Source organism: Musa acuminata, chromosome BXJ2-8, assembly GCF_036884655.1.
Source record: "Musa acuminata AAA Group cultivar baxijiao chromosome BXJ2-8, Cavendish_Baxijiao_AAA, whole genome shotgun sequence".
NCBI classification, from domain to species: domain Eukaryota; kingdom Viridiplantae; phylum Streptophyta; class Magnoliopsida; order Zingiberales; family Musaceae; genus Musa; species Musa acuminata.
Window position 1 is genome coordinate 50,595,522 of NC_088345.1, and position 15,375 is coordinate 50,610,896.

A 15,375-nucleotide genomic window follows, 5' to 3' on the forward strand; every position below is an offset into this window, starting at 1 on the left:
CTTCCCTGCATACGTAAAGCGATGTCGACGTAGATGTAGAGCATCATCGACATTGATACAAATGCAGAGAGGAAGAAGGATGAGTGATGGTTGACAACCTATATCATTTTGCATCGGTCATCCTTCTTCCCCCCTCATGCAAGCTAAGCGGCCAAAAGGATAAGAAGGATGAGCACCACCCTTCCCTCGCATCATTATCTGCATCGACACAGATGTAAAGTGGCATTACTTTGCATTTTATATTGGTGTTAGTATAGTTGTCAAGCGACGTCGATGTAAATACAGAACGTCGGCATCTGCATTGTCCTCGTCCTTCTTTCCCTTTATCTCATCTTATTGTCGATTTCTCTCCTCATCCTCATCCTACTCCTCCTTTCACAAGAAGATGCAAAAGTCCCTAGTGTTCACACCAACCATAACCACCCGTAGTCTCTAGCGACGCCATCGTCCGCTATCACCAAAAACGTAATTGAGATATTGAAATTATTTTTTAATCTATAATTTTTGTGCTATTTTTACACCTACTATATTTTCTGTCGGTAAAATCGATAGCTGAAATTCAATATTTTGTTTTCATAACTATAATGACTATAATATAATTTTTTAAATTTAAAGACGAAGAGGTTAAAGAAAGAGGTCTACCTATAGGAGATAATATGTAATTAGCCCGATAAATTTTTTTAAAAAAACATATTTTTTTTAATTTTTCTCGAGAGAGATATCCGTTTTCATATTTTGTACAAAACATCTTTTATTTATCATAATTCTTGAAATATCTCCAATATTTGATTATACGTTCTGGATCAATATATACAGTGAAACTGTTCACCGATTTATATCAATCATCATTGTGCTATTAACCACTTAAATCCTTTTAACGATCTATATTTGTTTATTTCGTGTTTTACTTTATTGGCACGTACAAGCAGATCTTTATATATCAGAAACCCTCTAGAAGATGAACTATCTGTGTAACTCAACAAGGCTTAGTTGATGTGCAAATTCTATCGATAACACATATCGGTTTTCTTTTTATTTATCATGAAAGATTTGATCATTACATAAATCAACACATTTATATTTTATTACACGTAACTCTTCCTGCGTCAAGATTGGACGGAATAATAGCAAACCGAGTCCGAGTACTAATAGCACATCAAAATCACATTTTTCATCATTATTATATTCGCTCAAGATGGTGGCACATTAATCTCGGATCTATGCTCGTGTTAGCATAGCATCCACTGTATCGATATCGTAGCAATCCCTTTCTTTAGTCATACATTATATATGGGATGAAAGACAGATGGAGCGTTTCATCTCGCGACAAATTTTAGTTGGTTGCCAACCTCAGCTTAATCGCAGCTAATGTAATTAGTTTATAAGCTAAGCTTCAAATAAAAACGTCTTCATGACTCACGTGCATGCCATGTGACGACGTCCCCCAATGGTCACAATTATTGTACGAGAACCACTGTGGCCAATTGCGTGTGAGACAGACACACAGACTCGAGTTTCCAAGTAGGGTCCACTGGGGTCAACCAAGCCGGGGCCCACCGTGCTTCCAATCGTGACTTAATTCACGCTACGCCTTCTTAATCTGGATGCTTCGAGTGGCTTCTTATTAAAATCAAATAAAGATGCACGTTGTGGTCTTTTTCTAATCAAAATATCCGTGGATTAGGCGCGTTAATTATTCACATGTGTCCTCGAAGATACCGTGTGATGCTTTATGTCGCGACCGCCAAAACCGTATTGGCATATGTAGACACTATCACTACTGATTCGAGTTGTGACTTGAGTCGTAATTGTGCGAATCCAATTTGGTTTAGGTCATAGGTAAAATTCATGATTTTTTAATTCATAAATACTATTGTTTATACATCGGCTTTGAGACAGATCGACGTATTTGGGTGATTGATTGGGAGAAATTTGCACAGACCTGATCAAGATCTATGTAGAAGTATTATTGGACGGTCCCCGTTTACGGATCTGATCACGGGTTCGTTGATTGTAGATACCATCAACGGCAGTGATGGAGCTCGTTCCATCACGCCACCCACGCCCATTTAGATATTTAGATTCGTTGAACCACGTGGTCCTCAGCGCGTCCAAGTCACCATTAGTCGTGTTCTACCTCGGCCACTCGCCCTACCCAGCGATTGACCTTTTGTCGGTCGCACGTGTGTGGGTCACGCTGGGCTCGGCGTCTGTCGCCGCGCCTCGCCCTCTGATGCCCAATCAACGGTTCAAAGATGCGGAAAGGAACTTGTGGTACTATAAACCTTTACGCGATTTGCTGCATCTATCGGAGTTTCTGGAGTAAATGCAAACGTGGCATCGGCTGCCACCTCACCGCGTATGAGAGGCACGCACGGAATATTCGTAGAAGTAGGATTTCAGGGATATTAGTATATTACCAATTAATTTCATATTATTCTGCGATAAATCCGGCACTCGGTAAGAAGGTGGGTCGGTGGAGGCGCAAGGCGCACTTCGGTCGAGTACAAAAGAGGGAGTCGCTCCATTTCGTCGTCCGCAATCTGCAAGAAAGCGTCTTGAGAGGTTCATTCTTCTTCTCTGCGGTATCTCTTCGGGTAATTATTGTTCCTCCCATGGACCTGGTCTTGTCTCGATTCGATTCTGGACTTATGTGCGTAGCTTTGCTCGGTTCTTGGAAGAAATCGGGTTCTTGATTGGATCTTTCTTTCTTCTAAAGGGGAAATTCGAGTTCTTCAATCAGCGAAATGGAGAATTGTTTCATTTCTTGTCTTATTTTTTTGCTTCACCTTGTGTGTTACACCCATGATTGAGTTGGTCTCTGTTCTTGGCTCGAAAGAGTCTGTCGCGTATCTTGGAGATGTGAACTTGATAATCAGATGCGCATTATTTTTGGTTGCATAAACCGTAGTTGTATTGTTCATTCTTTTATCCTTTGTTCGTCAGTTTTTCTGTGTTCTGTTAGTTGTTGGTGAAAGCTTGCCTGGTTGTTGGAGAAAGACGGGTTCTTGATTGGATCTTTCTTTTTCTAGAGGGGAAATTCGAGTTCTTGAATCAAAGAATTAGGGAATTATTTTATTTTTGTCTTCTCTTTTTTGTTTTCCTTCGCGCTGTGTATTTAACCATGATCGGGTTGGTAGTTGATCAAGAACTATGTTCTTGGCTTGAAAGATTCCATCGCGTATCTTGGAGGTGTTTACTTGATGCAAACGTTTAACATGGTACAAGGGGATTCAGATGCACATTGTTTTTGGTTGCAAAGAACTGTAATTGCAAAAACAAGTAAATGCTATGCAGTTTATCATATGGAATAGTATCATAACAGCATTTGATTCTTTGTCTGCGAGATCTGCAAGCATAATACCTAGTAGGTATTTGCTTTATCATTAATTTTTAATATTTCTGTCTCTCGATTTGGAGAAGTTCCTTCTAAGTTTCAAGAATTTTGAAGAAATTGATGAATGTGATGTTTCTATGACTTCTGTTGTAATGTCATGTCTTGGTACATCAAGAACCACCAAGATACGATGTCTTGGTGCGCAAGTATTTGTTTCTGTGTATAATTATGCAGCTTTCATACAAGAAAGAATAACATCAGAATACTGCAATCAGCCATGTCGACAGGATCCATTGTGTTGGATACATCCTTAAGTAATGTCTCTTTGGGAAGTTCTTTTCCGGAAGACAGAGATACAGAAATCAAGCATGAGGTGAAGTGCCTATCAATAATTGTGCTTGGTGCTTCTGGTGATCTTGCCAAGAAGAAAACATTTCCTGCACTCTTTCACCTTTTTCAGCAGGTTTGTGGCAGTTATCTGTCTTGGTAGCTTGTCATGTAGCTTAATTTGTTACAGCATGTTATTTGGTCCACTAAGTTTCTTTTTCTAACTAGAAGATGAAATGGACATCTTTCTAACTACTTGTTGGACCTAATTATTTTTTAAACGTGCCGTCTTTTATCATTGCTATGGAGATTTTTGACCTACTTATTCTTTGCTTTTTTTGTTGGTCATGTAAAGTGATAAGGCTCACACGCCAGACATATATTCATGTCATGTGTTTGTTAGTCCATTGATCATTTGGTTTTATGAAGTAATATATACTTAACATTTATCTTGTTATGGTTTATTATTACTTGTAAACATGACAAGTTCTTTTTGTTTAGCTTTTTTTATTCATATAGTTATGAGTCTTTAGTTTTCAAGTATCTTAATTTTTGGCTTGGAAACAAATACTCAAGACTCTTTTATGGATAAAAGAAGATGAAGTGGCTGCTGGACCTTATCATGTTGTTATTTGATTTATAATTCCATGAATAGTTATGAGGTTTCTTTTAGTTACTGATTGGTTTTGTGGTAATTTGTGTATATTTCAGCTGATGAAGAGTCCTTTTATATATTTTTTAGTTAATTTCAGGACAATTTAAATTATTTTTCTTATGCTGGGCTTCTGGCATGTTATGATACATTCAAAGTACATGTTAAAAAATGCTAAACTATGTCTAGTTATATTATGAATCATATTTTTCGAACTTTGGTGTTGTCTTGTAAATATCTCTTCATGAAATATGTAGGCACACTAATTTCAAGTTTTTTTCAGTTAAAGCGACTGTATGTTTCGTTTATTTGTGATATATGGTACATGTAATGGATGCAATTACTACACTAATGTTGGCTGGATATAAATAGGGGTTCTTACAAGAGAATGATGTGCACATATTTGGTTATGCCCGAACAAAGCTTTCAGATGATGATTTAAGAGAACGCATCCGTGGGTAAGATTTTGTTGTTGGCATGTAAAATCTTATCAGTAATGAGGTAAAATTTAGGTCTTAATTTTTAAACTCAGATTTTCGAAATGAAACACCATTTTTGTCATTCTACTTTGCCTTTTGGATTATTTAAGATTTTTTGTTATTCATTGAAGACCTTCAAATTATAGCGTTTGGGAATTTGTAGCACTTCAAACTAAATTGTAATGACGAAATTAATATGTTGTAACTAGTTACAAAATTGCTGAAAGGAAACAATCAACATTTTATAAAGCATGATTTTCAATCAGTGAGAAAGGTTTCATTTCTACTAGCAGGATGGAGGATCAATGATGTTATAGATATAAGTTTGATAAACTGAAAGTGTTGTATCTCCTGGCACAGATTATTAATATCATCTAGGTTACTTCTGTTCCTGGATAAATCATAGTTGTTAACTTCCTAGTCTCTGTTGTTTTGAGTGAGCTTGAGAAATTCATGGCATGCACGTGTGGTAAGATCTGATGGAACTATATTGGTGGTTACCCTCTATGTCTGAATTCTGATGAAGTCTACAACTTTATGCGCATAGATAGCATGAGGTTAGGACTTAGAAGCATGTCCTATTAACTCTATTGCTCTATTTGTTGAATAATCTTTGATACTTGAAAAAGCATATGAATGAAAAAGGAAATTTTGAGAAGTATGTTGTTTCATAAATTTAGATGAAGTTGAAGTGATTCGACAACATCTTTGAGTTCTCCAAGAACTTCTGATATAAATGCCTTTCGGTTTTAGCACTGGTGCCATATAACAAAAATAAAAGAAAAAACTGCTAATACAAATTATTTGAAGTGGTTGTTGGTGACAACAACAACAACATATTTTGGGAGCAAGTGAATCATAAATTCTCACTATTAGGGATGCAAAATCAAGTCTATGGAGGATGTGGATTGTTAGCATTTTATGTGGTAAATGAGGTGCTTTGACGATGGACTCCAAGCAGGGAGAAGAAGAAATCGTTGCATATTTTAATCAATTGCATCAGTATCTTGAATGAGACTTATACGAAAAAAGTAATTCTTCGTAGAAACAGACTTTTGCTTCCTTCTCGCAAGGATGTTTCTGTTTTATGTTCAAAAAGATGAAAACTATCACCATACTGAGAAATTGACTAACTTGCCAGAAAGTTCCATCCTGCTACTCTTAACTGATACCAAGGAAAGAGACTGATGCTGCTACCGATATACCAATATCAATATTGCTACTGAGCTGGTGAAAGATCAAGGAGATGTGGTGAACCATACCAAGAGAAATAGCACAGAGATGGAACCAAGCTGGAAAGGCCATTTCTTTTCTTTTCTCCTTAGTTCCATCTACTGTGGCACATGAGAGTGCTAGCACCAAGAAAAGGGCTTCAACCTGTCTATTGAGACAGGAATTGGACTTGGTAGCATTGATGAGGCCTATCATTTGTTCTGGGAGGTTGAGCAGGGTGGCCTGGAAACCATCTTGTTGTCTAGTAGGACATATCACCAAGGTCCCTATCTGTGAACAAAACTAAAGCTTTCAGGATTCTGGTCCCCTCCCTACACTTGACCATTTCCTTGCTCGGGCACCAACTAACCTGGTTTGTTGTCAACATCCTCATTCCCATAACTTCTCAAATTTCTTCTATTCAAAGAAAGGGTCCTCCCATACTACAATATTGAAATTTCCTTTTCATTCAAGCCTTGGCTCCAGAGCCTGCTTGTAAAGACAACCAGTGGACATGCAGCTCCAAAAATAAACTGAGACTTCAGTTGCAGATGATAGTGAGGGTTTTACCTAAAACTCCTTAATTTACATCCAAGCTATACTTTTCCAAGCTCAATTTTTTGGTTTTGTTTCCTACCCTTATTAGCAGGTTTGCTTCATATTTTAGCAAGTAACATATTATATGTTCAACATGAAAGCCTGTCTAACACAAGAAAATATAAGAGCACGGACTAATTCACCATTAAGTCACCATTAGGCTAGCTACTACTACTATAATGCAAGAAAAGTAAATTAAATTAATAGTGGCATATCAACCATTTTTATCTGCACTTTACTAGTCTTTTCTTTCCTCCCATCTTGATTTTATATTGTATGCCTGCTTATTCTCCTGTCAGGTAGAATTTGAAGAAGAAAAAAGGAAAGATTCAGCTTCAATTTTTTATATTCTATTAACATAGACTGACTTTATGTCTAGACTTTGACTTGGCTAATATATGTAGGAAATGGTACTGCAATAGCTAGCTTCATCAAGTCACCATAAATGGCATAACCTTCGTCAGGCCTTCAAAATAGTATGACTATTAATTATGTTTCCTTTTCCTGTGATTACTAAATTCCATAAAGAATGAATTTGATTGTCACATCATGACTATAATATTCCTTCTGAAAATATCTTAGGATTATTACTTAAGAATAGAATAAATTCTAACCATCTGTCAGAGGAAAGACATAGTTGGACTATCCCCATGATGCAGAATCTCAATGGGAGATCTGAAGACCTTGTTTAATCCCTTGAATTATAAAAGAGAGCTTAACAGTTATTTTACATCTTTTGTTCTTTGTTGTCATTGTGCAAGTTGATTTTCCAACAGAAATTGATTATTTTTACTGTTATACAGATACCTCAGCCACAAATCGTCAAGTGGACAAACAGAGGTTCTATCAAGGTTCTTGCAATTGGTAAATTGATTCTCTGCCTCAGCCTCTGTCATTCTTTATCAAGTATGGATAATATAAGGTTTCATTGTCACTTTGCAGATTAAATATGTTAGTGGCTCATATGACAGTGAAGATGGGTTTCAACTATTGAATAAGGAAATTTCTGAGCATGAGATATCAAAAAATAGTCAGCCGGGAACTTCTCGCAGGCTATTTTACCTAGCACTTCCACCTTCTGTTTACCCTTCTGTCTGCAGAATGATAAGAAGATACTGCATGAACCAATGTATGGTTCCCTTAAGTATAATGTCCCATGATAAGTTGCTTACCTTACTGTTGCTAACTTTGATATAGAATTAAATTTGCTGGTACCATTTGTATTTCATATCAAGATTTTTTTGAATTACAAAATTAATTGAGGATTTTTTTCGCTTAAAAATTTATAATTCTTTTAGACTTTCTTTTAAATTTGTACTCTCCTGATTTTATTAATTTTCTTAATGATAAAGTCAGCAGTTTCCACTCTCTAAATGAAACCAATTTGTAGCTTTCTCCTCACTGTGCTTGTTTCACTATCTTAAAAAAATAAGTTGGAAGTTTTTCTACCTTCACTAAAAAGATTATTGCTGCATTATGGGTTTGGAGAGGATAAATACTGAACATGATTCTGTAATGGTTAAGTCTCAAGGAGTTTTAAAAAGTTCTGCTCATATGATACCTGCAGGAATTTCATGCTATGCTGATGGATCTAGCAACAAACTGCTTTGTGTGTTTTTGATTCATGTTAGCCAGTTAAAACCTTACATATCTTGCAGAATATTATGGGCACATCAATTGCTGATGATTGTTAACCTTGGTGCCAAATCTATATAAATAAATATGACAACATCATTCTGCATAGTTATCATAAGTTGTTATCAGATGAATTAAATACAATCAGCTCAGTTCTTGAGGTTTTTCTGTCGAAGCCTATATTTTCCTGAATGAAGTTTAGTACTTCTGGCAGATCCGATTTGAAGTTTCTTTATAAATTAATCTTACATTAACCTCACATTTCTTCCTTAATCCTTACAAAAGAACAGCTTGTATTTCCAAGGTCGCAAGCCTAGTTATACAACTATTCTCATCCTTTCACTGTATGATTATATTGTGATCATAATGTCTCACCGATTCTTTTTCCATTCTAAACCAAATCTTTCCCTTTTTCTAAAACTGATCTTTCTCAGCTGATCTTGGTGGTTGGACACGTATTGTTGTTGAGAAACCTTTTGGAAAGGACTTAAAATCTGCAGAAGATTTAAGTGCTCAGCTTGGAGAGCTATTTGATGAACAACAGCTTTACCGAATTGATCACTATTTGGGAAAGGAATTGGTTCAGAACTTGGTAACTAAGCGTAACTAGAACTGGTATATACTTCTCTTAACTTTTTATTAATTATTTATCTGTCTCTGCTTGTATTTTCAGCTGGTGGTACGTTTTGCAAACCGCTTCTTTTTGCCTCTTTGGAATCGTGATAACATCGATAATATACAGGTAAGTTTTCCTCTGTGGGGTACTGTATTGTAAGGAACGTGGTTAAATTCTTGAGAACATACAACGTTCTCTTTCTAATGTTGCCTTTTGGTGCAATCATATGATCTTGAAGTCTTCTTTTTCAAAGTGCTCCTAAATGTACCTAAATTTCAGTAGAAGTTGTTTCTCTTAGGTTCATCATGGACATGCTTTTATTCAAAAAAGTGTTCAGTTCACTCTGCATCTAATTAGATATGCAAGTTATATACCGATTTGCAAGTTATCCTCTTTGCCTGGGATTCCTATTTGTAGAATAATATTGTTCTTCAAACTTCTTTCTCAGTAATATGTTAGTGTATAGACAGGTGTTATGTCCCACTTGATTTTCTTAAATGAGTTCTATTTTAACCAATAATCATTAACGGTTACTCAATCACAGTTATGAACTCCTATCTGCTAACCTTTACTTTCATATACTGTTGGAACACTGTCCAGTTTTCTTGACAATTTTCTTTTCTCCAATTTGCTGCATACGTCTGGTCTTCATGACAGCTTGATATCACCATCCACTCATTTCTTTTCTGAATTTTAAACATAACTAGGGTTTTAAAGTTTTAAGGCCTTCCATTCATAGAACTAATATGTGCTTTGGACAGTTTGGTGTAACACTTGTAGGATGTCCAACAATACTTTTAAATCATCCACTGTGTATTTCTATTATCAGCATATGCTTCCAATTAAGGAATTCTTTTATCATATTCTTGGTGTCTAAATTCCACTATACTTTCTTCTTTTAATGTCGACTTCCTCTGCAATTTTGCCGAAGTTCTTGAGGGATATAATGGATGTGGGTGTTAAGTCTGCTTGATGAATACTGAGCTTGTCACAAGAGACATGACCTTGTTGAAGGCCTCTAAAGAACACCAAAATTTTATATTATTAAATGTTGCTATAAGCATGCACTAGAGCATCATAGATATTTTTTGCTCGTAAATTATTCAAAATTGCTCTTAAATGTACACATTCTTTATCTTTTCTGGAAGCCATAGACACCCATGTCAGCCTCAACATCCTCATTTCAACAACGCTAACTTTATGGATATTTTATTTGCTAAATCTTAAGTGCCCAACATTTTATATTTTGTATCTTGGCTAAGTGCATATTTTTGAGAAAAGACAATCCATTCATTATATTCCATGAGTATGAAGGTTCAACCCTTTTTTTTGCTTTTAGAGTCATGGAGCATTTAATATCACATAGAAACAACCTTTGTTTTTTTAGAATGTTTTCTTTATAAGCATGTGTAATTGGTTATGATCTTATCATTAAGAATATTCTAAATTCTAGTATAACTTGGACATTGCAGATTGTGTTCAGGGAGGATTTTGGAACCGAAGGACGAGGTGGATATTTTGATGAATATGGGTATGCTCATTATGTGCATTTTGAAAACTAGGAAGTAGCATTTTCTTCAAACCAAAGATTTATCCTTCAAACTGAGGAACAAATCTTTTATGTTGATACTAGATCGGTCTTTAGAACTTTAGCAAGGTTGAATTGATAAAAATATATGTAGAACCTCATAATTTAGAGAACTTTTCCAGAGAAAATTCTGCATGTTTTTAGTGAGATTATGACTATAAATATTTTAGCACAAACTCTTATTAAGGTGGATTGCAAATTTTCGCCTGAAATGCTTTGGCATGTACTTTATGCATTGAGATTCAGACGACAAATTTATTGTTTATGTATCTCTCGTCCATACTCACTGCTCATACTGGTGTTTGTTGATTGATCATTGTACATGTAAAGTTAAGATGCATTATGTTTACTTATGTTGTCTCAGTTTAAGACTAATTACACTTGTTATCCTGCAGAATCATTCGTGATATCATTCAAAATCATTTGCTGCAGGTAATCAAAAGCAACCATGCTGTTTTTTTTACTAGTAACCTGTCTAATACAGAATTACTTATGTCATGGAATAGAAAATTGAATTTTTTACTTGTGAGGAAACAGGCAAGATTGATGTGTTTATTCTCCACTAATGTACTTGTTTTAAAAATTGTTTATCTTATTAAAAGCAACAAAAAAATAGAAAATGGCCCTCAGGATCGGAACACTTACTGTTTTACAACCATGTTGGGATCCAGATTTTGAGATATTTGCTTGGACAATAAGCTTTATCGTATGCTTCCAAGACATCATAACAATGAAAGTGCTTGTTACATTTCTGTTATTGTATTGAAAGTTGATATGGCTATAAAAACCCCTCATCTTCCGTAATCCTTTTTTTTCTCTGCCTATCTTGACGCTCTGTTTCTTATATTTGTTTCAATTACCTTTGATCTTCAATTAATGTCCAGGTTATAACTCAAAGAGTTGGTATGGCATACTGATATGTTTTTGGCATTGTATGTCATGTGCCAACATGTTGATCAATATGGCAATTGTTGGTTCTTGAGATTACAATAGTGTTATTAATAGTTTTGCCTGAACAAACCCAAAATTTTACAAGCTTATGGTATCCTAGAAATCTGGTAAAGTTAACACTATATAAATTAATCATATTTCCAACGGCTACCATTTCACAAGATGGGATGTGTTAATTCCTTTTTGGCACAAGAAAATTCTGTGCTATGTTGATTGGCATGTCTCTGACCAAATGACACTGGCCAAAAATTTATTAGCCATGTCACAAGTCGGCATGGCACATGTGAGTATCTCTTTAGCACATGTGAATTTTATTTTTGTTGTCTTCTTCCTTAATTTGTGAATCATTATACTTGAAGAAACAACTATTTTGATTGCATAATAATTTAAGAAATGATAAAATATGTTCTTATATACTGATGCAGGTTCTTCTTATATACTGATGCAGGTTCTTTGTTTGGTTGCTATGGAGAAACCTGTTTCACTTAAGCCTGAGCATATTCGAGATGAGAAAGTGAAGGTCATAACTTATTTTGTATGGCATACAATAAACCATTTATTAATATGGCCATTCTTGACCATCCTATTAGTACAACAAATGAACCACCACATTTGTTTGCCTCTAGTCTAAAACTTGGCCATCTGTGTGGTATATCTTTCTCACCATTTATATCAACTATCAGGTTCTTCAGTCAGTGCTACCGATAAAACTTGAAGAGGTAGTACTTGGACAGTATGAAGGCTACAAAGATGACCCAACAGTTTCTGACAGCTCGAATACCCCTACATTTGCAACTGTTATCTTGCGTATAGACAATGAAAGATGGGAAGGTCACAATTTTCATTTACTACACTTGTCAATGTGTTCAAACATTCCTGTTCATTCTTTTGATGCTCATCTATCTTTGCTATTATATTTAGGGCTCTAGAGTTTGATGAAATGACATAAAAAAATTATGAATGACTATTTCCGTGTTGTGCATGTCCAAAATTTTATTAACATTTCCCATGCTCACAGGTGTCCCTTTTATACTCAAGGCGGGAAAGGCTTTGAATTCCAGAAAAGCAGAAATCCGTGTTCAATTCAAAGATGTTCCTGGTGATATCTTTAAATGTATGGCCTTGGAAAATTTGGTTAATGAGACTGTCAGCTAGCTAATTTTCTCTTAAAAAGTTTACAGTTTCTCTTGTTCAGTCTCCAGTTCAAGCAATAACATCCAACGTCACAAATTTCTGATGACAATTCACTTCAGCAAATGTTGGGAAACTAGAAATTGAATAGAATTACATTTTATCTGTTTCATATCTGGCCGTCATCTTAGTGTCCTCTACCCTTGTCAGTTAATAACACTCTTATTAACTTGTTTCAGTGTTCTGTTACTAAATGTGCTCAGGTAAGAAGCAAGGGAGAAATGAATTAGTCATTCGCCTGCAACCATCAGAAGCCATGTATATGAAACTAACAGTAAGCCTTAAACTATTGATTTCTGATTTTGTATCATAGCAGAGGCTTACATTATGGAACCAGTATTTACGTCGGAGGCATCTTGTAGGTCTCTGGCTATTTTACTATGAAAGATTTTAGACCTGAGGCATCTTGGTTGACTAAAGGATGAGACTTTTTACGTTATCCGATATAGATAATAGGATGTCATTTATGTGTAGACTTGGATAACACTCTGGGCCTGTTACATGCTATATAGATGATTGTATCTCATTCCATATATAGATAATAGGATGCCATTTAAGTTTCCGTTATTGTGTTAAGAGTACGTTATTGTGTTAAGAGTACTTGATTCCGCTTTAGGAGCCTCTTTGGTGCTTCTTGCTATTTGTGTGCCCTTTGTATAACCATTCAGTTTGTGATTTCTTTATTTTCTTTTGCAGGTCAAGAAACCTGGACTGGAAATGTCAACCATACAGAGCGAACTGGATTTATCTTATGGGCTTAGGTATCAAGATGTCAAAATCCCAGAGGCATACGAACGGTTGATCTTGGACACGTATGCTCCTTAACTTGTTATTAACTTTTATTCACTACCCTCCTATCTTCAATATCAACATAGCTTTTCACATATCAAAGCTGGTAGATTGTCAAGAATTTATAATTTTTTTCTGCTGACTTCTATCTTTCACAATGATATCAGCACTGCTGTACCTTTGGCACAAATCTTTCATCTCTAACAGAAACGTATCGTCTAGTTCACAACTTTGTAATGATGAACCATAATCTAAGTTAATAAACAACCAACTTGTGCTTGTTCTTTGGTGGATTAATAACAAGTGATATATAGGCTTCTGCAGATCAACAACCAGCAATACTAAGCCAAGTCATTTAGTTGTTGTATCTAGAGACTTTCTCAGGGATTTTGCATGCTAAACTACAAGAATGTGTTGACCTTTTTAATGCTTGATATGAAGAAGTTCACAAACCATCTCTTAAGAAAATTAGAGAAGATAGAATGCAGAAAGGCATTAAAATGGAGGCAGATAATTCTAAAACACAAGAGGGAATAAGAAAACATGACCTGGAGTGTGAGTGCAAGATATCTTTGTGTACTGGGTTTTTTAGTAAGTTGCAAAATATGTTTGATCTTCCTAGTATGTCTGATGTTTGAACAGATATAATTTTGCATGAACTTCTCATGCTGAGGAATCCATTTACTACTGCAATTTTCTCTTTAAGATTCAAGTTTTAGCTTTGATTTTAGCATTCCTTGTTCCATTTATGTTCTAAGTCAAAGCTTGTGACTGTTTGGCCATCCAGTCTTCTTTGGCCCTTTGCTAATTTCACATTCCCTTCAGAAACTTGCAATTTACTACAGTGAACTGAAATTTTTGGTCTCAACATCCATCTGCTCATGCATATGAAGTGTAACTTGACAGCTAGTTTACTATTCTTTCTTTCTTACAGAATAAGGGGAGACCAGCAGCATTTTGTTCGCAGAGATGAACTGAGAGTATGTGCATATGCATAGCAAATCTAAGTAACAGAAAAAATCAGTTTGTTCTTATTGTATTCCATGCGTGTTTTAGGTGGCATGGGAAATATTCACTCCTCTTCTACACCGTATCGATGCGGGCCAACTGAAGCCGATTTCGTACAAACCGGGCAGCCGCGGTCCGGCCGAGGCTGATGAGTTACTTGCCAAAGCAGGATATGTGCAAACACACGGCTACATCTGGATACCACCTACCCTGGATTAATTTACTTGATCTATTATTTCCTTGCGTATTTCTACGAGCTTGTGTGTATGTGCACCTAAAGCCATGCATGCTTTGCATCAGACATTATCATCTTTCTAAGTGTAACAGTCCCTCAAGTCTTTTTTTTGCCTCTAAAGCATGTCTCCTATTTAAGCTTGTAGTCCACCGAGTGCTAAGTCTTTTGAGTGTTGAGTTTCTCCTTTAAATGTACGTTTGGTTTCAGTCAGGAGGCAGTAAACAAAATAAACTTGTGCAAATTCAAGTTCATGGAATTTGGAAAGTGGACCGTTTTAATGGATTCATATTTTCTTGTACTCCAATTCCTTTTTTGAGCCAGTGTGTGTTGCAGGGTGAATTGATAACACTTGAACCTATTCAATGGCCATTATTCCTGGACATAAAAGAAGCCTAAAATTGTCTTTTGCTTGTGCAAGAACAAGATATAGACATTATTCACAGAGCTGAAATGGCAAGATGTTGTCTTCATAGATTCTGTTCCCGTATCTCTGAAATGTTAGGAGAATGCTGGTGGATCATCTATAGCCTCTAAAAGCAGTAGGAGCACAAATTGGAGCTGGCTTGAAATGAAATATCTTTTGAATTGAAGAAGATATAATACATGGGTACATAAAAATAAATATTCTTTTTACTTGGTGGTGGAAAAAAAAGATTCCATCTTAGTCAATATCCAGCAGTTCAATCATGTCTAATTACATGATTGATACTAGAGTTGATAATAACATTATCTATCTAAGATGAATAACTCCTGATCTG

At 35.7% G+C, this 15,375-nt stretch overlaps 1 protein-coding gene across 4 annotated transcripts; it reads left to right on the forward strand.

The window, feature by feature from the left end:
• Positions 1 to 2,439: 2,439 nt before the first annotated feature.
• On the forward strand, positions 2,440 to 14,903 carry LOC135581107 (glucose-6-phosphate 1-dehydrogenase, cytoplasmic isoform-like). 4 transcript variants are annotated; one of them, XM_065122685.1, is made up of 16 exons: positions 2,440 to 2,597; positions 3,613 to 3,800; positions 4,689 to 4,774; positions 7,408 to 7,468; positions 7,547 to 7,733; positions 8,674 to 8,831; positions 8,913 to 8,981; positions 10,328 to 10,386; positions 10,839 to 10,875; positions 11,843 to 11,914; positions 12,078 to 12,225; positions 12,413 to 12,508; positions 12,789 to 12,859; positions 13,282 to 13,397; positions 14,309 to 14,354; positions 14,431 to 14,903. In XM_065122685.1, exons 2-16 carry the CDS (start codon positions 3,615 to 3,617, stop codon positions 14,599 to 14,601), a joined length of 1,563 nt encoding a protein of 520 aa, XP_064978757.1. In that variant the 5' UTR covers positions 2,440 to 2,597; positions 3,613 to 3,614; the 3' UTR covers positions 14,602 to 14,903. The 4 variants fall into 4 exon arrangements, with proteins under 4 accessions (XP_064978757.1, XP_064978759.1, XP_064978758.1 ...); XM_065122687.1 differs by having other exon boundaries at positions 2,471 to 2,597; positions 3,588 to 3,800; XM_065122686.1 differs by having other exon boundaries at positions 2,476 to 2,597; positions 3,584 to 3,800.
• Positions 14,904 to 15,375: the final 472 nt, after the last annotated feature.